The sequence below is a fragment of the Dermacentor variabilis genome, chromosome 8 (genome assembly GCF_050947875.1).
Source record: "Dermacentor variabilis isolate Ectoservices chromosome 8, ASM5094787v1, whole genome shotgun sequence".
Taxonomy (NCBI): Eukaryota; Metazoa; Arthropoda; class Arachnida; order Ixodida; family Ixodidae; genus Dermacentor; species Dermacentor variabilis.
In genome coordinates, this window is record NC_134575.1 from 102,687,787 (window position 1) to 102,702,717 (window position 14,931).

At 45.6% G+C, this 14,931-nt stretch overlaps 1 protein-coding gene across 2 annotated transcripts in view; it reads left to right on the plus strand.

The window, feature by feature from the left end:
* LOC142590498 (fatty acid synthase-like) overlaps positions 1 to 14,931 on the plus strand; it is a 177,394-nt gene that overhangs the window by 74,792 nt on the left and 87,671 nt on the right. For both annotated transcript variants that reach the window (XM_075702660.1, XM_075702661.1), the window contains exons 9-10: positions 1,726 to 1,915; positions 7,210 to 7,439. In XM_075702660.1, the coding sequence (XP_075558775.1) occupies positions 1,726 to 1,915; positions 7,210 to 7,439 (420 nt within the window). The remainder of the gene's footprint in view (positions 1 to 1,725; positions 1,916 to 7,209; positions 7,440 to 14,931) is intronic.

Consider the following 14,931-nt stretch of genomic DNA (forward strand, 5'->3'; position numbering starts at 1 on the left):
CCGCGTCAATAATCTCCAGAGGGAAACATGAAAAGCACGCATGCTGATAGCGTCCCAGGTAACAGAAAACAATATTACTACAGCACCTTCATGTACGATCGACATCGTTCTGCGACGGCAATATGCAACAAGGGATCGGAAGCGCTAACTATACTCAGTAATTGTGGCATATCCGCCACAGACTGGTTCATCATGCTTTGAAGACCGCCTCGTATACTAATCGCGTTTGTGAATTTATTTATAAAAGAATAGCAGGGAATATGCTCTAGCCGAACTGCTTGAGACACTTTACAATTGTAAATATAGTGTGACTGCTTCGAGACGCATCGGATGACAGACCCTACTCAGTGAAATAGGCAGATGCCTGAGGGCAACTCCGTGCAATGAAGGGCGAATATGAAAGGCCAGAATGTGTGCGTCAGACACTCCTGTAAGCCTGGGAAGTGTTCAGCAATAAGACAGCTGCGATAAGACTGTGAACATATAAGCCATTCGCCGTTACGGACACCAGTGATCACGCAGTGAGCGGAAGGTTCTTCAATTGTATTGTGTTTAGAGCGCTGCTCTTAGGCATCCGTTCACGGATTGAGTGTCGGTGTCCGTGTAACCACGCGAACGCGTTCGTACCACTCCTCGCACGATAATCCTCCTCTTCTCCCACCGCTGGCTCCGATGCCGCTCATCATGCCAGCGTTGCCATACTGTCCGTCCCTCTGCGTAGGCGCTGACAGCACGGCCCACTGCTCGACATGCGGCGATTTCGGTCTCAAATTCTTTGTTTAAGTATATCGCGAAATGAAAATACTTATAAAGCTGCGCAGAAATTTTGCGTTAGGTAGTATCGTAATCGTCGGACATTTTTTTTTCTTCTCGTAAACAGTCCCTACGACTCCGACCAAATAGCTTGCCATGAAGACAAATGTGTCCGCAAGAACGGAATGCTCTTAGAACCGCATCGTTTAACAAAACTGTATAATATATGCTTATTAGATGGCGCCTTCAATGCCGCATTTGTATATGACGGCTAAGCAGATGTGCCTGTGCACTCCTTAGAATGCTTGTGTGTGAGTTGTTTACGTCGCGGAATTTTTTTTCAAGGGCTTCAAACGAGCTAATCTACTTAAATGTAGACACTTCTTCCTGAAGCCGGTCAGCTGCATTTACCCTACTTAACCCGCGAAGCAACCTAATAACAAGGCAAATCCGTCTAGCACTCTTCCTACAGCTACACATAATCATGCCTTACCAATCATAATCAACGTAGATTCGCCGCCATGCATAATAGTGAAGGTTTTATTCTGGAATGGCTTTGTTTATTCGATGTTGTGAGACTATAAAACCGAAACGTAAAATCTCTTCTGCCTGACTGACATCGCAGAGCATGTGCGTAGATTTCAAACTATCGCTACTGCGCTGCTTCATTTTTGAAAAAATGTCGGTTTAAAGGAAAATCATTTGTATTGCTTGACAGGGTTGAGTAATTGGCACGAATGTAAATTGTATAAGTAAGGGCAGTGCTACAGCGTTCTCCCCTCGGCTTATTTCAATCGCCCAAGCATCAAAAATTTTTCTTAGTGTTGATAATAACGAACACCTACAACTAATTGTATTACTAAATATAGAGATTTACCAACAGACCAGATTTGCTTATTGTATTATAATATGTATTAGTTACACCCATATAATTAACCTGAGGAGGGCTTTTGATGCGCCTTTCATTCGCAGATTGCGCTAGTAGACATGCTTCACGCTTTGGGCGTCCAGCCGGACGGCATGGTGGGCCACTCGGTAGGCGAAATTGGCTGTGCCTATGCCGACGGATGCTTGACCCCCGAGCAGGTGCTCCTTTCGGCCTACTGGCGAGGCCGCTGCATAGAACGGGGCTGTGCTCACAAAGGTTCCATGGCGGCAGTAGGCAAGTGCCCAGCGGTTTAACTTTGCGAGCTATTCCTTAATACATTTGATTAGTGGCGTGAGTGGCTACCTTTGACGAAAGTTGGATTGCCTTGTGCTCAGCCTAGCATGCTACTATCTACTCCATCCCAAAAGTCGTTTTCAGCACTATCGAAGGTTCGAGGAGCACACAGGTAATATCCTTGCGCAGTGGAGTGTAGTTCCTAGCATAACAGTCTGATTATTAGCGGGATTAGAGAGTTTTACTCTTGCTTGGGTTATGTTACGTTGAAGTGGTACGTAACATAGTAGGCGCTTTGCGCAGGCACGTCATATACTGCGAATTACTTTAGTGGTGAGCAGGGGACGCAGCACGGATGAACACAACTCCAGGGGCATTCGGCCTTTCTATTGGCTAACTAGCCGTACTGATTCCAGAGTGCTGCAAACTACTTGTGAGATGGAGTATAGGTGTTGGCTAATAGGTGCACAGTGGTCATAGTGTTTAACATGGAAAATGCCACAACAATGCCTACCCCAGAAATGCACGGCTCAGTGTTCATTTTACCGTCCCAGGTTTTCGAAAGCACACCAAAGATTGAGGCCGCCCTAGCGTTTCTGCACATCAAACGCCATTGAATGTATATTGCAAGCGCTATGGGCGTGCTTGCCGGCCCCCTCATATTGCCATGCAGAAAAATGCTGCCACAACTGAACCATGAAGGCGCCTCTTGACATACTTCAGATGACGAATTTCTAATGGGTCAGCTTCTTCCTAACTTATTGCATTTCATTTACTCGCTTCGATGATTCCCTGAATATGACTTTCTGCTGCAGAGTAGGAGGTCACGAGTTCAATTGGTGACCGTGGAAGATGCATATCGGTGAAGTGGAATACAAAGAAGCCGCATAGGTAAATTTAGGTGCACGTTGAAAGACCCGAGGTGATCGGAATGAGTCCGTAGTCCCTCACTGCGGCGTCGCTCATAATATTGCATTGCTCTGGGACGTTCGCTCCTGTACCTCAATTTCACTTAACCTGAAATGTCAGCCTAAGTGTGACGGTAAGCGTGACGGTGCATTAAATAAAAAATGGTTCCTTCAAAACTCTACCTTCTTCTTATTTAAGTTAAGGAGTTATAATACCACACGATACCACACTATTAATGACATCACAGATTAATGTTTAGGGCTGGAAGTTGTATTCACAAAATTAACTCGCTGCAAACTAATTAATAAACCTCTACTGTTACGCGAAAAACGCAGAGCTTCTTAGTAGTTTCTCCTAAGTTAGATTGTCGAATATGCACAAATGTGTCGCTCATTCTATGATTAATGTACCCAACCGAAATTTTGGCCGTATTTGTCATTATGCGGTTTCATCGCGTCGATCGCGCTAGTACTAAAGTGCCTTCAATATACAAATGCTTGTAAAATAATTATGCTGTTTTCTGTGCTAACACAGACGTTACTGCAACAATAACGCGAGGTTTCTCCACCACTTTATCCGCAACTTCACTGAGCCACACTGCAGCTATTAAAAAGCACAGGAAACAGCATGCGAAAACATACAGCTGTGATACCGTAAGCAAATGTTTGTGAACCGTTCATTGATCTCGAAGTTTACAGGGGATAGCTTTTTCCATTCCCTAATAATTTACAGATGTGATACCTTGAGCAAATTTTAATCTTCCGTCCACTGGTCTCCAAGCTTACAGGGGATATCTTTTTCACTAGGTAAGTGGCAAGAAATTAAGTCCGTCGTCAATACATTGCCGCCGTCACCTCTCTTCCGGTATAGCGCAAGTATCTGCTTAATTGCCGCAGTTGGTGAGTGGATTGACATTCAATGGCTGAGCAGTCAGTCGCTATTTGGATTCTGATGTGCGCAGGATGCAAAAGCACTCGTCTACGATGCTTCAGGTTCATGTTGAATCTTTCCAGGTTATCAGAATTAACATGGAGCAACCATCGATTGGGCGTGTCTTAAATACGCTGTGTTGCTTGGTGTCGTTAACTTCAGCGATCGGTCACTCAACAAGCTAGCGTTTCACCGCTCCACTGGCAATACTAAAGAGTGAAGGCCGCAAGCCCTGCAGATTAGCATTCGCTGTCGGTTTGTCTTCTGACTGGCGATTCAGGCTTCGCCGGATTTGCCCTACAAGAAAAGTATGTTCTGAAGTTATCGGTAGTTATTTTCCTGAAAAATGCCGCTGTACTCATCTCACCATGCCTGTCGATGGTAATGCGCTAGTACTGACTCAATGTTGCAGCACAACGTATACGCACCGTCGAAAAAACGTATGATGAAGCGTGTGCAGCAGAGGGAATCCGCTTTGACGCTTCACTAGGAACATGTCGCCATATAGTATCACCACCACGAAGCCTGCGTGTGGCCTCCGAAATGCATGGCGCCCTGGTGCGTGCGAACGCTCAGAAACGCGTCATGCAGCAACCAGGATCCTCACTCGTGCTTCTTTCTGAACACACTGCGACAGCTAGTGGCTCTGAAGAGAACTCTGTGCTTGGCCTCTGAGACGACAAGCCTGGCATGCCGGTACTTTCGAACGCTGAGAATTGTTTACTCGCTTGTCGCACTCCCAGTTGCACAAACTGAGGGACCAATGTTGGCGAAAGGTTAACTGAAGATCGGCAGATACTCAGTGCCTTCAAGGCGCATCTCGCTGAAGCGCCAGCCTGAAAGACGTTCATTGGATTGCGGCACATATCCAGCGCATTTGTAGAACAGCCTGTTAATACGCCGGGTTGCTGTCCTTGAGGAACCCTTGGACGGGGGGGGGAGATTAATTTTACTCAGCATCGCATAAATTTAAGAGGCGTTTTTCGCGATTCTAGAGGTGGAGCTTCGCTGTGGCTCTTATCTAGTTACCCAAGCTCAAATCATATACGCTTTTTGAAGAGTGGCATACACCTACTGTCACTTACCCAGCGACGCAAGTCCGCGTCAAATAGGTTTATTGAAGACAAGCACACAGCGAGTGGCACGCACACAATGCTCCAAGGTGGCGTCTATGATTTTCTTTGAACAGAAGTACCTGCCCTGTCCCGCATCTACAGTGACCCATGTCGGCATCAGAGATGTTCGTTAAGAACGGTAATATGTACACATTGCAACAAACTCAGTGACGCAACTACTCAGTGACCCATATGTTTCTCGAACGGTTGATTCCTAACCCTGTTGCCTCAGAACAGCAGCCCGATTCCATTCGAACCCATTCGACCATGGACTACTCAGTGGCCGAGGTAGGCGGGGAAACGGTTAGGTGCAAATCGGGATAGATTGATAAAAATATAAATGGGTAGGTAACACCCATAAAGTACCTGAAGTACCCTAATTATTACTTCATTGGGTACGACAGCACCACTTTGAAGTATTAAAGCTTTCACTGATCATGTCAGCGAATGTTTAAGAATCCAATCAGAGGTGAGCAAGAAACGAAAGCGATGGAGCTTGAAAGAACCCTTGAACATGCATGCGGTCACCGTTTAGACGTTCAGCCATATATGCTGAGTTCTTAGACTTGCATTCTATATTGCGAACTAGAGCATAAAGGAAAAAAGTATTATTGTATCTGGTTTTACTATACGTGATAAAACTACGATTTGATTATGAGACATGTCCGAGGGGAAGGAAGGAAGGAAGGAAAACTTTATTTGGTCCTGCAAGTAGTGATAATTAATCACTAAGCGGGCCGCTCCCACGTCGGGACCGGAAGGCCAAGCCTCACGGCCACGCCCGAGGGGCGCCCGATTCATTTTGACCAGCTAGGAATCTTTAAAGTAGAACCAATGCAGATTGCCCTTCGTGTAAGGTCGAAGGCCTAGGCGTAACAGCACGGCATAGTATGCATTTCCCTTTATTGCTGTAGAAAAATTCCATCTTGGAGCTACAGATCCTTATACACACTATTTACGATGAATAGGATGAGCAGACTGCACCTGCCATGCCACCTGCGTCAAACTTGTGGCGGCCTGGCGTTTACGGTGTGTATCGGCTAACATTAGCGTAGCCGTTCAACAAAACAGAGGTTTGAAAAAAAAAACGCGTTGAGACATACAATTATTAGACATACGACATTCGGTAATCGGAGACCTCAGGAAACACCATAAGTCCTAATATCGTAATGTGCGCCTACCTAGCTTTCTCAATCTGTTTATTTTATGAAACAGCTTGGCCAACATTAGCTGGGACACCTTTAATATATTCGATGTGCCTGGCTAGCCAGCTGATCTTTTCGAATAACAAAAATTAGGAAAGTCAGTAGGTCACCATGGTGAAGCATATGTCCCGTGAGAAATAAGTCGATCTTAGAGACCCTTCACATGTTATATGCGTTGCTTTTTGCATGAAAAAGGCATATTCCGAGGCCCAAATTTGTTTGCTAAAAGAATGTTTGAAGACACTCGCTTCCTGTTGTATGGAAATGGCCGAGAGCCCGATATACGACTCCTGTAGGTGCGAAGAAACCATCGAGAACCTATCGCGTACGTGTCCTCCCTACGGCATACAACGCCTCTCCCTCAGGACAACTTTAAACCAACTGGACCCGAGGCCGTTTCCCCAGTCAAAGTTACTCGCATCGTGACCACACCCGTCACTGGCATAAAGAGCGATTCGTGCACTAGCACACTACTTGAAATGCACCGACCTAAAAGGTCACTCATAGCGTCCCTGTGCATCATCCCACGTGCACTCAATGCTAACTCTCTCCCTTTTCCTCTTTCTGTTCCCCTTTTTTACTTACCTCCAGTGTAGGGTAGCAAACAAGGCGCTCCTCTGGCCAACCTCCTTACCTTGGTCTTTCTCATATCCACTTTTTCGATCAGCGGTGAGCTGCGCTATTTCTGAAGACCGTTCACTGGCTCAATACACCTCTTATTCATGTTCATATTGACATGGCAGATCAATACAAGACGGAATTACAGTTAACAACCATGTCAATATAATCGCTTCAACTTTAGAAACACCTATTGTTTCGCAAATGACATTCTGGCTGAATTTCCTTAAAAAGCTTTCGTAATTTCTTTTTCGCATCTTGCCAGCAGTCGCATTCCGATCGTCTTTAGCTTGAATTTTGTAACGCTGCGCTTTTGCAAACGATTCAATGTCCATGAGCCCTTATTCTTTCAAACGTTACTCGCATAATATTACACTTCAAAAAACTAATCTTTTGCCAATTATTTCAACAACACTCACCTGCGACGTAATTTTTAGCAGTCATGTCGACATATGATTTGCGCTAAAAATTAAAAAAGGAATAAACGGGTCATTCAGTGAAAGAAATTTTTCTTTAGGGCTCACATGGACAGAGGCGAGAAGACGATGTCCCCCTGGTGTGTCCCCAGCTTGCCACAATGCGGAAGACTCTGTAACCGTGTCTGGGACCGCTGAAGACGTGGAAAAGATGGTAGCGGAACTTCAAGCTGAGAACATCTTTGCCCGCGAGGTCAACAGCTTGGGCGTGGCCTTGCACAGCAAGCACATCGAAGGCATCGGGCCTGCCTTCCGAGAAGCTCTCAACAAGGTAATTTGAGCAAATGGGGGCCCTATTGCCCATCTCTGTCAAATGACGAATTTAGATTGCATTTATGAATGAAGTACGTAGTGCTACTGATTTCCAGACGAACTTCATTCAAATAAGTGTTCAAGTGAGACAGCTTTGATTACCTACAAATTTTGTTTCGCCTCTCTGGTTCTTACCGCATACCTGTCGTCTGTTTTACATATTCCACCTAAACCTAGAAGAGGATGTAAGATGTTCGGCGTAGCTTGGAAAATGCTTACGACTGCGTAATAATTTAAATGGGTCCTGCATCACCTCTCGGGCTTTGCCAAAAACACATTCAGCAGATACCAAACAGTGTTGTGAAGATCTTAGCCAAATTGTGCAGTCGTGCGCGTCGCGTGGAGTTCATAAGCGGAGCGCGAAGTTACCGTGCTCCCGAAAATTCTTTTCAGAGGCCTTCTCCTCAGCCGTTTCAAAGATGCTGGCGCCTTGCATATGTCGCGATATGCGAAATTCCCATGGAGGGCTGTTATTTGGTGATACCTGAAATCAATCAAGAAGGGTGTTTTTTGGATCAGTTCAAGTTCAAGTTCAAGTTCAAGTTCATTTATCAGTGAGCTTCTTCCTGCGGTTACTGCGTATAATATTCCTCACAGGTAAATAAACAGGATGAAGTAAGCGAAATTCTGCTTTTCAAATTTTGATAATAAATGTTCACTTTCGGAAGAAGCCGGCTGTTTCAAGCTCATTCGAGGCCGCACCAGCGCACGAAGGGATGAAATTTGGCCACACTGCTTATAGATGTGGCCTAAATTAAGTATAAAGGCCTTCTCGATAAAAGTACGTAAGGTAGCTCATTATACTAACGAACCTCTCAGCTTGTGACGTAGAAGCTTTAATCCGAGTAACATTTGTTCCAGATCAGAAAAAAAAATCGATTACACAAGCCATCTCACCTGTAGGCACGTGGGGACCGGAGCACATGAGGCTTGGCCCCTTTCACGTTCAACCCCGCGTGGCTTAGCCGTATCCGGGGAAAAGGATATCGTCGGTGTTAAGCGGATGCTGACTGATGGATGCATCTGTGAAGCCTCTTGGCGGAAGCAACACACCCCTTCGGCATCGGGTTCACGTATACAGCACCCTCTCTCTGACCGACCCGTCCATGGAAAATCTGTAGTTGCCTTTTCCTCTCCTGCGCTCCAATCTTCGTCTTTCTCTCTCGTTTTCAATCTGTCTTGTCTACTACTCTCTTCTGTATTACTTCCGATTTGCTAGGCAGTGAGGGTTAACCCTGTGTGAGTAGTCAACCTAGGTATCGTCATATTCGGTTTTAGTGGTAACGTACCGCTGGTGTTTGCAGGACCAGGCGTTACTGGCAAAAAAAGACCACGCACTCACTTATGCCTACTTCCCAGCATTCCCTGATCGCCCCCAGGGAAGTGAGCGCACCTAACAAAGTTCCAATTTTTTTTGGTAATTAAGCAATAATTTTCTTTCGCTATCGTGTACTTCACAGGGAAGAACCGGAAAGAACAGTGAGAGCCAGCTCACCGTTCCTTGTGGCGAAATCTCTGACAGATACTATTGACGCAGGGTACCACGGTGCGAAATTTGCGCGTGGTGACCTCCTCTTGGAACTCTCAAATAGCAACACGAAAGGCTGCCTAATCTAGTTTTCTTTTGGGACAATCCACTAAGTATTAAACCACAGCACTCGCTTAACATCACATGTGGTGACATCTTGTACAATGTCTTGTTGGTACTCACGTAGACTGAACTAGAGGGCTGGAGTGGCCAGAACGTTATGATTGTCAAGCGAATGGAGTTCGGGCGTGATGGTAAAGAAAACCTATCAAACAACTTATTCTTTCCCAGGGATCAAGTGTTTCAACCGAAAGTATTGATACAGGCTTTATAACGAGCCCTGCCAGGCCACACGTACCAAAGCCCCTGCGATGCTTCAAATGCCAAAGGTTCGGGCAAAGCTCCCACACCTGCCGAGATCGACAGATCTGTGCTAAGTCAAGCCACATGAACATCCATCTTAAACATGCGAAAATTACATACACTCTGTGAATTATGATGAGGAACACGTCGCGCACTCGCCATAGTGCCCTACTTTCAAAAAAAAATTGTTGCACTGAACGTCAAAGAGAGCATATGGTTCAAAAAGGCACGCACAGAGGTGCCCTACTTCTCGAAGAATCGCTTTGACGAAGTAGCGCGCCAAAGGGCATCGTCACAACGGCTTCCAGCGGCTGTCTGCGCCGCTCGAAGCGAGCCGGCGGTAGTGCCAAATGGTCCCATTTGCATGCGGATGTCGTCCGTCCACGTCCTGTCCTTCCTTCATATCGTGTTTGTAAAACTGAGCGCAATATAACCATGAACGTTCACCAACTAGCCCCCTTCATTGCTTTACTAAGTGTTAACCATGAACGACATGATGTGTCGCGCAAAAAGAATGGAAAAGAAAGATTCTAAGTGACAGACAAAAGAGAAAGGAAGATAGCGCCGTCTTTTTTTTCTATCCTGCCAGTCTAACTTAGAACGTTTCTCTTCCGGTTCTTTGTGCCACGATACCATGTCCTTCAGCAAACATCAACTCATCAACTCAAATACCAAATATCAACTCATAAAACCAAAGTTCAAAACTACATATATGGACTTCCGGAGCATACGTAGTTAGCGGACATTTAAACGCACATAACACTCTGTGGGAAGACTCCCATCGGGATCGAAGAGGCCGTTAAACTGAAAATTTACTCTTTTGCTCTGATGCACGCCTAATAAGAAGGAGCTGACGTACTATAGCGTTGAAAACAAAACATACTTCTCAATTTACTTTAGCATTGTATCCGGCACACTTTTGCCATACTTTGATTGGAACGTTACGAGAAACCCCTATGGAAGGTACCACTTCCCGATAGTTCCAAATATTACAAAACAGGCTCAATGCTCCCCACAGTTTTGCCAATGGATGGCTCAATCAGTGAGCTGGGAACTTTTCGAAGAACTTACGTATTTAGAAAGGGATGCCATTGCTGATTTTAATATTGATATTGCTGTGGCTTACCTAAGAGGTTTCATAATACAGGCTGACACAAAATGTAGTGAATAAGCTAACGGCCTAGACAATGAACGTAGCGTTCCATGGGGTAACCACTAACGTAGAAAATCACGGAAAATGCAAAAAAAGTTCTGCTTATCTTCGCTACTCTCCACCTGCCAAAATCTCAAACAGAGTCCCGAGGTAGTAGAAAACGTAGACAAGCTAAGAGAGATGTTTCGGAGAAGTACCTTTGTAGTATGAATTTTTACACGGACGTGTGAAAGGTGTGTATGAGAGTCAATAAATAAAGCACACACTATACCCTTGGCAATTACATAAATAATAGCCTGGAAGATCAGGCGCACATTCTGGGTGAACATATTGAATATATGTCTAGTGCTTCGCACTCCACCGAACACTTCTTGGAGTTCAAAGAGCGCGCAGAGTGTCAGCCCCTCTAAAGCAAATGTGCGCGAAACAAGGCATACAATTGGCCATTGAGTTTCGCTGGACCTCAGGCATCTCTAAGCTGTTGCAACAACTCGGAAACATGTGGTGATCGTATCACAAACGAAATGGTAGGTCTTTTCAATGCTATGTGGGCAGCTACGTTCCGTCCTCTTGGAAAGAAAGCTTTATAATTCCCATACTAAAACTATACTAAAGCATATTAAAGGCAAGGACCCATCATTAGCCATTGCTTATCGGCCAATAGCAGTGACAAGCTGTATCAGCAATCCATTGAGAAAATGGTAAACCGGCACCTGGGGCCGTATAACGTAAAACTATTCCCATATGTTTTTATTCCAATCTCCTGACGTCAAATTTGCGTAACCGCCGACACGAGTACCGGGCGGTCCCCCGCAGGGTTGTCTGAACAAACCAAATGCTCCCCTCGTTCAGAGGAGGTCACTTTTGTTTGCTTCAAAAACGAACAACATTGCCTGCACTGAGCGGCTTGTCCTATCTAATTGGCTTACAAGAGGCGAGGAGCATGGTCAAGTAGAGAGGGATTTGATGGGGCCGAGCTACTGCACTGAATATCGATAACTGGATGAAGCGGATGGTGCCGGCGTCTGCGATTGGTCCGCTTTCTCTTACTCAGCTTGCGGTGGCTCGTCAACAATCGCGGCGGCATGCAAAGAAAGCTTAAGAATGACGCTAAAACTGATCCTCAGCAAGGAAGAGTTGGCAGAACGAGGTCGTAAACGCGCTGAAAGTTCTCGAAAACGTTACACGGCCACGCAAAAAGTTTTATTACACGCAAATAAACCCATGCTCTCCGGCAGGGGCGAGTAGCCAGTGCCGGAGTGATCGGCGGCAGCCATCTTTTATTCCTTTCGGAACGGGGCAGCCTGCGGCTATCCAGAAGAAAATTCACTTTTGTTCGGCATATAATGCATCTTTAACGCGTACACGTCACTTTAACGTGGTGAATTTTTGTGGTTTTGTGACGTCGCGTGAGAGGCAGGTGAAGTGGGTGCAGCCCGAAACCTTTTGACCAATAGCCGAGGGCTAATGGCGAAATGGCGTCGAATCAGAAAGAACTATTTTTGTTTTGTTCAGTCCAATTATGCATTATCAGTGTGTACACGTCATATCAGATGGGGAGCTATCGCCGTTTTCGTGACGTCGCGTTACAGACAAGTGAAGAGAGGTGGTCCAAAAATGTTTTTGACCAATCGCGGTGGGCCGATTGCAGAATTGGAATAGAAAATTTTGGAATAGTTTTACGTTATAGCACCGCTGATCTGTGCTCTTGAAAGAAACAAAATCGTAGACCCCTTCAATCTGGTTACAGCGGAAGTATGGCCATAATAGACCACCTTGTTCCCATTAAGGTTTGTATCAGACATCCTTGTATACATAAGGAGTTCTGTTTTCCAGTATTTCCAGACCTAGAAGAAGCTTACGATACGAATGGCGCTTTGGCATTCTCTGAGATCTTTAGGTGACAGGTGTCTGTGGCAACACGATAAACACAATAGAAAGTTACCTGTCAAGCCGCACTTTCCGCGTAAGAGTGGGTAATGCTTTGTGTAAACCCTTCACCCAAGAGACTGGCGTTGCACGAGCGGGAGGGCTTAGTTCCTCGATTTTTCTAAAAATGAATTCCCTGCACGCAGACATTCCAGGCAAAATTTTTAAATCTGTTTATGGGGACAGTGTTCAGATAGGTTTCAAAACGTGCAACATTGCCATGTGAGAGCGACGAGTGTGGCTTACGGTGCACGTGATCACTCTTACAGCGCCACGACGACGGCAGCACCAGCCGTTCTAGTGGTGGGCCTCGCCCGCAGTAACTTCTACTGGCGGAAGTAAACACGGACAATAGGAGCAGCCGAAGGCGCGTTTAAATGTGTTCTGGTTTTGTATTGCTGTCTTCATATTGGTTATGGTAGTTTTCGTGCCATGACCGGCTCTAAGCATCAGTGTGATGTTAAAGGAAGCAGTGTTAAAAAATAAGGCGATCACCCTGTTTCTACTGGAGTCACATTAAAGGGACACTAAAGGGAAAAATGATTTCTTCTACATCAGCAAATTACCGTTCTACAATACCAAAAACACCACTCTTAAAACGATAAGACGTTTTTTCAGCCAGAAAAGGCGCAAGAACGAAATACGGGTGGCGACGCCTACTTAAGTTCCCGCACCTAGGGACTGTGACGTCCTGGATTTTTATGGCATCTTCAGGGTCTGCTAATTATATATAGCGGTACAGATTGGCTACATTGTGTTTTAAAGGAACCATATATTAAACATGGCAAGTTTTGGGAACCTTTATTCAGCCGACGCGGCCCAAATACGAAAACATACTTTGGAATCCCTGACGTCACACTGACGTACCGGCGCTTGAGTTCGGCGCGAAATTCAAATACTGATACTTAGACCTTCATTTTCTCATCTAATAATCAAAGTATTCTTTTGAAATTACTGCCTGCAGGGTTCTCAAACAATGCTTCATTAGTCTAAACTGATTTACAGTTTCGCTTTAGTGTCCCTTTAAGGTTCGCTGCTTGAGCGAAAGAATACTGTTGTCTTCGGCAACAATTTTGTGCCGCTCATGGCTGTAGGAAACAACACCGTATATATTATCAACCCACTCATCTATCCAAGGTAGGTGAAGGAAACCCCGTATGTCTCCCACTAGTCGAGGGCCACTGCTTCACAGTTACATCTGGCCTTCAATCAGCGCACATTCCTCTAATGGGGGTGGAAGGCGTAAAGGACAATCGCAAACAGAACAAAGGTATTGGTGATGTCATGCTCTCATTCTATCGCAGCCCGCCCCCCTTTCTCCTTACGGCCCCGACATAGACATCTCGTCGTCTCATGCGGACTAGCCTGCCTCAGTGGTTACTTGACACCCCGCGAATTCGAGTGGTTCCGAAGTTTCCCGTGGTCATTCTTCTACTGAAAGCGCAAATTGCCGCCAACGACAACGCGCACAGCACTCAACAACACCCAGAACACGCATAAGCTGTCTAGCCGACTAGCTGGGCAGCATTCCGCCGTAGCCGTATCACGCGAAATAGGCAGACTTTCCAGCTGATGTGAGGGAAAGAAAAAGCTCTTTTGTTTCTTCCACGCAATGAAAGTTGTTTTATTTTGTTATTGTATTAGTTATAAAAAGACGGCCACAGCAAAAACAATTACACATCGGTTTATGTGATGTCATTATTGGCGTTTTCTTTAAACCGCCGTCCGCCTCCAGAACGGCGTAGCGAAATTAGGAAAAAGAACTATGGAATGCTTTCCATGAGATGGCCAAGGTGGTCATGTTCAGAGGTGTTCACTCACACACGAGTTCCGAAATTCGCCTTGGAACGTCGGGAACGCCCACAGGTTAGTCGACGCACAGACGTCTTGTATAATTTTTTTTTTCCAGAAATGACACGAACATCTGCAGTGCTTTTTTCAACGAGCTTGAGCCTACTCTGAAACAGGACTAGGACTTGGGCTTGTTGGTGCGTATTTGATGAACGGCAAACTACCTGCACATGAAAGCGGAGACATAGGCTGGGGCGTCACTACGGCACTGTGTTGTCATCGCTTCCTTTCCCCGTTTTCGAAAGTGTTCTGTTTTTCTTTCTGAAGCACGAGGACATTAACTACTTTCACATCTCAGAAGCGAGCACTTTGAGAATAAGGAGAGTAGATAGTGACAAACAGGACAGCAATAAAGACGCGGGCACATGCTTCTTCCACATGCTCGCCCGCAGAAACAGGAGATACCGAAATATGGGGGCTTGTGAGGAGGTTCAGAACTGCAATGTGCTGGTGAGCTTTGGTTACCGCTGCGATGGCTACACCGACTAGAAGGTCGGTGATTCGGGTGTTACAGTTGGTGTTGATGTTCGGTCATTTTAGTAAGATATGTAAGAATAGGCAAGCTGCATCAGATGACAAGGACAAACGCAACGGACGTGTACTTGTCTACTCGTATCGCTGGCGCAA